General features: G+C 46.4%; 1 protein-coding gene across 1 annotated transcript in view; it reads left to right on the forward strand.

Annotated features, from left to right (window-relative positions):
* Positions 1–9,213, forward strand: part of LOC136996048 (olfactory receptor 14A16-like) — an 83,237-nt gene extending 74,024 nt beyond the window's left edge. The window contains exons 2-3 of the mRNA XM_067317044.1: positions 8,532–8,550; positions 9,107–9,213. Coding sequence (XP_067173145.1) covers positions 8,532–8,550; positions 9,107–9,213 — 126 coding nt within the window. The remainder of the gene's footprint in view (positions 1–8,531; positions 8,551–9,106) is intronic.

A 9,213-nucleotide genomic window follows, 5' to 3' on the forward strand; every position in this document is an offset into this window, starting at 1 on the left:
ACCTTCCTTGAAATGTTCTTCACAAAGAGATAGGAAAGGCTGGATAAACACACAGTGAAGGAGTTGATTGAAGAGACAATTAGACTCCTGAAAGACAAGGCAAGCTTCAGAATCCCTCAAGCTTAAAGCAGCAACTAGAGAGTTGAGAAATATCTAAATTGTAAAGGATAAGGGGGAGGAGGAGGACTGGAAAACTATGGAAAGTGCATAGGCCCAGATTGTCTGATGCAAAATTCACTTTAGAAACGATCAATTTAATCAGGGCATGTGGAAATATGTGAATGATTAGTGAGGTTAAAACCACAGCATAACAGACAGAGCAGTGGTAACACAAGTTAAGGGGCAGATCAACATTTCTTCTCCTGAGATTCAGGCCCTTCCTCAAAATTTCCATTATGTCATCATGGGAAAACATTGACATTTTATTAACATTATGCAGTCATTTCAGCTGATGAAAGTGGGCTCATATATTTATTTTTTTAACGTTGAAAACAGTTCTTCACCTTTCCAGGCAGAGCTCAGGTGTCCAACCATAAGCACCCAGTGGCACTTGGAGAGGCCCCAGTGTCTCTGAGGGACCTGCCTGGGCCTGGCAGATCTCACAGGGGACCTGCTGGAGACTGGAGCCCCTCGGAGCTGCAGAAGGAGGCTGGGCAGAGGGGACCAGGGCACCTGCAATGGCACCAGCCACCCATGACCCTGTGACTGCATCCCACCCCAGTTCTGGAAATTGTTTTCCTTTTCACATAAAAAGATAATGCATAATTGCCCCGGAAGACCAGTATAGTGAAACAGAAAAAATCAAGAAAGACACTAAGGACACACAAAGAAGCTGGAAAGTATAAGAAAACATTTCTTTGCTTTAAATCTTTTTCTTAATTTCTGTTAGAGAATATCGGACTGAAGCTGTCTAGAATTAATCGCTTAGCATAACTTGCTTAGCATTAGTAGCTAAATTTGCTGAATCCTTAGGCCTCAAGCTGTGAATTTTTACCTAGATAAGTAAAAGGGGGCGCCAGAGCTGGTTTAAGCTGGAGGTATAAAGAAGTTACACGGACAGCAGGAGTGGCCAACCTTGAAGATAAGAAAAGCAGCAGCCTGCCTAGAGACAATGAAGGGGCCCAAGGAATAAGGGGAAGACCCCAGACCTAACTATTACTATTGGAGCAAACTATTGCTTAAGGGGTGGGGAATTTAGATTGTAAGGGTATAATTGCCCAGGGATTTCTTTGTTCGGGGTCCCTCTTCAGAGGCACCCAGCTCGAGCTGTAATTACCGCACGTGTATCATTAAATGTTATTTCTCTCCAATCTGACTTCGAAATTCTGTCTCAGCAGGAACCCAGGGTTGGACCCTGTTATGGTGGCTGGCGAGTCTAATAGTTTCCATAACAGCTTGGCACCCCAGATGGGACCCTAGGTGACCACTGTCAGGGCCTCTCGTGTCCAAACGATCATCTGGCGCCATCGGGTGAGTTCACCTGGGATCTTTGGCAACAGGAGGCACTGAGAGGGTGAGTCTTAAATTCCTGCCTCAATTCTAAATTCGGGTTTGGTAACAAAGTGCACTGTAAGTGGTACGCAGGCTGATCACCCTAAGGCGTACCAGGTACTAAACTTCAGAGAGAGTGGGTTCGAGTCCCACTCCCAGGGTTTGAGTGGGTTTGAGTCCCGTCTCACTCCGGAGTTTGAGAGGGTTCGAGTCCCGTCTCACTCCGTCCGGAAGGGGGGGAGTGCACAGCCTGATCAGCGTAAGGCGCGCCTTGCGCAAGACTAACTTAGAGTTACTGTGACTAGTGTGAGTGTGGATACCGGTACTGTGACTAGTGTGTGTGTGTGTGTGTGTGTGACCTGGGAACCGAAGGGGGCACCCGTCGGCTGACAGAGCCGCCCACTGCGAAGGGATGGCAGTCCTAGCAGTCAAAGACTCGGGTGGTGTGAGTGCAGTTCCCAGAGAGAGAGAGAGAGAGAGAGAGAGAGAGTGTGATCACACCTGCTGCAGGGGGAAAAGAAAAGAAAGAAAATGTTTTTTCTCAGAGTAATGAAAGTAGTGCAGTTGCTAAAACGCTTGTGGAAACTGCTCCACCCTATGCGCTATCCTCTGCTTCAACTTCCCTATACCCCCCCTTGCCTTCCCCCTCTGCCTTTCAAGCCCCTTTGCATGTCATTCCTGTACCCGGAGTGCCCCCGCCAGGTCTGGACGGGGCACCTTGGGTAGCTACAACGCGAATTTACCGCCCTGGGGGGCCCCAAGATTTGGTTGTATGGGGTCAACAAACTCCCAGGCTTAGGGAAGATCCAGAGAAAGTGTTACAAATTGTAAGAGGAATACTGCAGGCATATGATCCTACATGGGGGGATGTGCAAATGCTCCTTGAAGCCGTGTTCACTCCAGATGAAAAACACTCAATTCTGGATGCAAACCGTCACTGGGCAGAAGAGGGGGGTGTTGTCGAACGGCCTGGCCGATTGTGGACCCCGGGTGGAATTATAATGTAGAGGCAGATTACAGGCAGTTGCAATTAGCCAGACAAGGCTTAGAAGAAGCTATACGGTTGGCAGGACAAAAGACTGCAAATTGGCTAACAGGCCTCTAATAGTTTCTACATTTGTAGATCAAACGGCCTCGGACATTAAAAAGTATTTTTCTAAACATGTTCCTGACTGGCCAGGGAAGTCTATGGACGAAATAGTACGCTTAGCCACATTTGTATATAACGGTCGAGATGAAGAGAAGGTGAAAGAAAAGAGACGACAGAAGAAAGAGGAAGTGAGTGTGTTAGCTGCTGTGTTAAGAGATGAGTTTAAAGAAACTAGAAGAAGGGGGCGAGGAAGGATCAGAAGAGATGGACGGAACCAAAGCGAATGTATTGTACGCTTAGGAGTTAATGATCATTGCCATTCTTGCGGGGAACAAGGGCACTGGAAGCAGGAATGTCCAGTGAAGCCCCGCATGCCCAGGAACAGAGGGGACAGCATGAGACAGTCGAGTACTGGGAATGACACCAGGCAATTCCCAGCCAGTCCACAATGACAGGAGATGGGAAACCCAGAAAATACTGTGGGAACTGGGGTAAATTCATGGGATATAGATTTGGATTTCAGGGGGCGGGTAATGGCAAATATAGCAGGTCAAGAAATTCCCTTCTCAGTGGATACTGGAGCTACCCTTTCTCTTCTGAATTTTGAGTCTAAAGGATGTAAGTCATCAGATAAAATAACAATACAGGGAGTAATGGGAAAAGGCGAACAAACGTTAACTAAGCCCTTGTTGCTCACTATTGGAGGAAAAGGAGTGTGGGGATGTTTCATAATTTCTATGGATTCACCCTTTTGCCTTTCAGGGAGGGATCTCTTACAAGCTTTGGATACTCAGATCTGCTTACAGCCGGAAGGGATGAAATTAATAATAATGGGCTCATGTGTTCTGGCTGAGACACCAGAACCAGAGTTAACTAATCTGCAAATTCCGACAGGTTTAGAATCAGTTCCTGGAAAGTTATGGAGCTCTTCAGGAATTGGTGTTGGACTATGGAAATCAGCTAGTGCAGTCTCGATCAAAACAAAGGGGGGATTACCTCCCGTGGTTAAACAATACCCTATCCCAAAGGAAGCAGAGAAGAGTATCCAAAAGCAAATTGATCACTACCTAAAATTGGGGATCCTTAGAGTTTGTGAACCCCCATACAACACCCTGATTCTGCCAGTTAAAAAGAATAGGCAGGATTCTGAATGGCGATCCAGAGGATCGGTTTGTACAAGACCTAAGAGTTATAAACCAACATGTAATTGCTCCACATTCAGTAGTTCCTGACCCGTCAACTATATTACCACAGCTACCCCACTGGGCAACTTATTTTACCGTGATTGATTTAACGGCAGCCTTTTTTAGTATAGCGGTAGCTGAGGACAGCCAAGATCTTTTTGCCTTCACTTGGAAGGGACAACAATTGACCTGGACTAGGCTACTACAGGGATTTACTGGGTCTCCGACTATTTTTTCATGTATACTTAAAAATGATCTTGCAGATATCGAACTTCTAGGACATTCAGTGTTAATACAGTATGTGGATGATTTGTTATTAGCAAGTAAAGATTATGAGACATGTTTGAAAGACACTATTTCTCTATGTAACGCTCTTGCTGAGAAAGGGCATCGAGCATCTCCGTCCAAACTCCAGCTGTGTTAACAAGAGGTAAAATATTTGGGGCTTATCTTGAAGGAAAGACACAGATTAATTGATCCAGAACGAGTAAAGACAATTCTCAATATACCTCGTCCTATAACAAAAAAAGCAATTTAGGGAATTTTTAGGAGCTGTAGGATTTTGTCAGCCATGGATTCCTGGGTTGGGAGAGTTTACCAAACCTTTGGTCCAGGCAACAAAAATGGAGGAGACAGAGCCTTTGACGTGGAGTCCAGAAAAAGAGAAAGCTTTTAAATCTGTAAAAAGGGTGTTGGTCTCAGCCCCGGCTCTAGGACTACCAGATTATAGTAAGCCATTTGAATTATTTGTTCATGAATGACAGGGAGTAACAAGTGGAGTACTCACTCAAAAACTAGGTCCTCACCGTAGGCCAGTGGCCTGTTACTTCACCCAGCTAGATGCGGTAATCAAAGGCACTCCAGGATGCATCAGAGCGATAGCAGCTACAGCAGCCCTTATTAGAAAAACACGACCTGTAGTTTTGGGTCACCAAATGACTGTGTATGTGCCACAGAAGAAGAAAGAGAATTGGAAAAAGCGTGAAGCGGTTCAAGACAAAAAAGGAATTTGGACTATCAGGGGTAAGCCCATTCTTTCCTTAAGGTATTTACTTTCTATGGTTAGGTGATATCATGATCGTGGACATGGAGGAGCATCGACTGTCGCCGCATGTATTCTACAAACCTGGGCAGCTCCCGAGTGCATGTGGTTGCGAAATGCATAACAACAACCTGCCCAACTTGCCAAAAATTTAACGATTCTTACCCAAAGATTAACAGAGGAGGCCGCCCATGGGCTTATTTTCCATTCCAGTGTCTACAGATTGACTATGCTGACATGCCAGCAGCAGAAGGATTTAAACATCTTCTTGTGATACTTGATCAACTAAGCGGATGGGTGGAAGCCTTTCCTACCTGCAAAGCAGATACGGCTGCAGTGATTAAAGCCTTGTTAAAAGAAACTGTCCCTAGGTCTGGAGTCCCAGAAACTATAGATTCAGATAGGGGTTCTCACTTTTCAGCAGGAGTTTTAGGGAAATTATATCAAATGCTAGGAATTCATAGAGAATTGTACACACCTTATCATCCCCAGTCTTGAGGACAAATTGAGAGAAAGAACAGAACTATTAAAAACAAGTTAGCACGGGTATGTACACAGGCAAGTCTCAAATGGCCTAACGCCTTAAACTTAGTGTTGTGGGAAATTAGAACAACCCCTATACAACAGGTAGGATTATCCTCAGCAGAAGTCTTATTTGGGCATCAATTGGCTACAGGAACTTATATCCCAGCTAAGAGCAGCCTGTTGGACAGAGATGAACAGCTAACCCAGTATGTTCTAGGTATGCAAAAAAGCTTTGAAAATCTTAAAATTATATATATATTTATTTGTGAGATAAACACTGTCAAAGCTCAAGACATTTGTCTTGATACTGAACAAAATGTCTGTCATTTTGAAATACATCCTGATGAAACCCCTGAAACTGTACTTGTATATATTGGAAAAGGATGTGTCTGTATGAGAACTCTCTGTAATCTTATATTCGTAGATAACATTACTGTAGACACAAGTAATCATTCAAATATTTGTGTTTGTAATTTTTCTAAAGTTATGGGCTGTGACTTTACTTATTCAGCTCCTGTTGTGTCTTATCAATTATTACAATCTAATTATACCTTAAGTCAAGATTTATTGCCTACCCCCATCGGAATGAACCTTACATTGGTACAGAAACTACTACAACATGATGACCTGTGTCACCTGCTAAAACGCATCTGAAACAATGGACAAAAAACTCTAATCACTGTTCATCATGATGCAGAAGAGATACACCACATCTTGGAAAGAGTGAAGAAGAATGGAGAATATCATTGGTGGGAGACTCTTCTGGGATGGTCACCAATCGCAACAGGGATCTATAATCACATGCTGCACCCAGTAGTAGTTGTGTTAAGTTTAATCATGTTATGCCTATTGCTTACAACCATATTGTACATAAGATTATGGAGAGTGATAGTACGGCTCGAAAGGCTTCGAGAACTCTGCTTAACATATTAGCAGGGATGCTTAATAAAAACAAAGGGAGGACTGTTAGAGAATATTGAACTGAAGCTGTCTAGAATTAATTGCTTAGCATAACTTGCTTAGCATTAGTAGCTAAATTTGCTGAAGCCTTAGGCCTCAGGCTGTGAACTTTTACCTAGATAAGTAAAAGGGGGCCCCAGAGCTGGTTCAAGCTGGAGAGATAAAGAAGTTGCACGGACAGCAGGAGTAGCCAACCTTGAAGATAAGAAGCAGCCTGCCTAGAGACAATGAAGGGGCCCAGTGAAGAAGGGGAAGACCCCAGACCTAACTATTACTATTGGTCCAAACTATCGCTTAAGGGATTGCCAGGAATTTCTATGATGCCCAGGGATTTCTTTGTTCGGGGTCCCTCTTGGGAGGCACCCAGCTCGAGCTGTAATTACCGCACGTGTATCATTAAATGTTATTTCTCTCCAATCTGACTTTGAACTTCTGCCTCAGCAGGAACCTAGGGTTGGACCCTGTTATGGAGGCCGGCGAGCCTGATTTTCCATAACAAAAGGAACCAAGGCTAGTTTGGACCTTCCGGACTCTCAACTGTTTCTACACTGTATCTGTAAGCTTTGTTTTACTAAACAAAATCCCCATCCCCCCATCCCGAGCTGGAGGTTCCTGAGGGGATGGAGGTGGACAGCAGCAGCCTGCTGTGCCCAAATAAAGCACGATCCTTCCCTCTGGGAAGAGCAGCATCGCCCAAGGAGCCAGCTCCGTCCCTGCCTGATCTTGTGCTGCTTATTTGCACAGGCCTTGTGAGCCTAGAGTGCCTTGGCCACCTTCTGGTGTCACCGCAAGAGCTTCGATGTGTGTCTGGGTTGAGGAGGCAAGGGAAGGCAGCAAGCAGAGCAGTGGCTGGGGAGTGTGCAAGTGGCGAGTGTCCTGCATCCATCTCTTCTTGCTGGCACCTGGTTGTATCAAGCAGAAGAGGCAGCTCTGTGGGGCAGAGGCAGTGTGTTTGTAGAGTAGGTGGCAGAGCAGAGGTCTGGCGTCAGGCTGATGCCTGGTGCAGTGCTGAGTTGATGTGACAGTGTCAGCAACCCTTTGCAGTGCAGCTGCTCCCTCAGCTGATCTCTGTCCCTAGAAATGCACCAGAAGTGGAAGTGGCATCCTGCTGTCATTGTGCAGGTGCTGCAGTGCAAAGGCTCCCAGCTCGGACTTGATGGCACTAAAGGAAAAGCCAGACCCATTGTTCCCTTTTGTGATTTGTGCGCAGGGTGCCAGAGTGGAGCTGTGCCATGACCTGGAGAGAGTCTTGCCAGGAGATGAAAGGTGTTTGCAGAAGACTGTTCTGTACGGAGTGATAACAGGGTGATCAAGGGTCGTGAGAGTGGCTCAGGTGAGCTTCTCCTCTGTGAAGGTTTGCACTTTTCAGATCCCTTGTGTCTCGGTTCCAGATAGGGCAGCAGCTGGCACGTTGATTCCATTTTTGCTTGTGAGGTGAGCTGTATCTCTGAAGCGGGTAGGCCAAGAGCATGCCCATAGCTTTGGTGCTGATGGTGAGGTCACTTGTGCCTCAGTGCCTGACAGGCCAGTGCTAGGTAAATGGCTGCTGTTTGTGATTGTGAGGTCACTTGTGCCTCAGTGCCTGATAGGCCAGTGCTGGTCGTCTGGCTGCTGATTGTGGTTGTGAGGTCACTTCAGCCTCACTTTCTGATAGGCCAGTGCTCGTCGTGTGGGTGTTGTTTGTGCTTCTGAGGTCACTTGTGCCTTAGCACCTGATAGGCCAGTGCTGGTCACATGGCTGCTGTTTGTGGTTGTGAGGTCACTTCAGCCTCACTTTCTGATAGGCCAGTGCTCGTCGTGTGGGTGTTGTTTGTGCTTCTGAGGTCACTTGTGCCTTAGCGCCTGATAGGCCAGTGCTGGTCACATGGCTGCTGTTTGCGGTTGTGAGGTCAGTGGTGGCTCAGTGCCTGCTAGGCCAGTGCTAGGCCCATGGGTTCTGTTTGTGCTTCTGAGGTCACTTGTGTCTCAGTGCCTGATAGGCCACTGCTAGTCATGTGGTTGGTGTTTGTGGCTGTGAGGTCACTTGTGCCTCCGTGTCTCATAGGCCAGTGCTGGTAATGTGGGTGCTGTTTGTTGTTTTGAGGTCACTTGTGCGTCAGTACCTTATAGACCACTGCTAGTCATGTGGTGGGTATTTGTGGTTGTGAGGTCACTTGTCCCTCAGGGCCTGATGGGGCAGGGCTGGTCATGTGTTTGGTGTTTGTGGTTGTGAGGTCACTTGTGCCTCTGTGTCTCACAGGTTAGTGCTGGTTATGTGGGTGCGGTATGTTTTTGTGAGGTCACTTGTGTGGCTGGTGTTTGTGGTTGTGAGGTCACTTGTGCCTTAGGGCCTGATAGACCAGTGCTGGTCGTTTGGGTGCTGTTTGTGGCTTTGAGGTCACTTGTGCCTCCGTGGCTCATAGGCCAGTGCTGGTCATGTGGGTACATTTTTTTATTTTTGTGAGGTCACTTGTGCCCTAGTGCTTGATAGTTCAGTTGTGGTCCTGTGGTTGCTGTTTGTGGTTGTGAGGTCACTTGTGCCTCAGGGACTTATGGGGGACAGGACACAGAAAGAAGACCATCCTAGTAGTGAAACCTACTATTCTGACATCCGTGTGGTTCTACTTATGTGGAACCAACGCCTACAGGAGTTACCACCACGATGGGCCGGCACCTGCACCATTGGACGCCTGCTCCCTTTTGCCTATCAAACAAGGAAATGAACACTAGACTTTTTGCACAATCACAATCCAGTGCACAGAAATAGGGACACCTCTAACCCCATGGTGAAGAGACCTAAAAAATTCCATCAATTCGTGTGGGCCCTGTTTCCAGGTCTGGGCATGGCCGAGTTAGAAAAAGCTGTTGTCAATATCTCCACCACCCTTGACTTCATTCAGAATGCTACTGCAGATGCCTCACAAATCTACAAATGGAAGTGA

Source organism: Apteryx mantelli, unplaced genomic scaffold, assembly GCF_036417845.1.
Source record: "Apteryx mantelli isolate bAptMan1 unplaced genomic scaffold, bAptMan1.hap1 HAP1_SCAFFOLD_20, whole genome shotgun sequence".
Lineage (NCBI taxonomy): Eukaryota > Metazoa > Chordata > Aves > Apterygiformes > Apterygidae > Apteryx > Apteryx mantelli.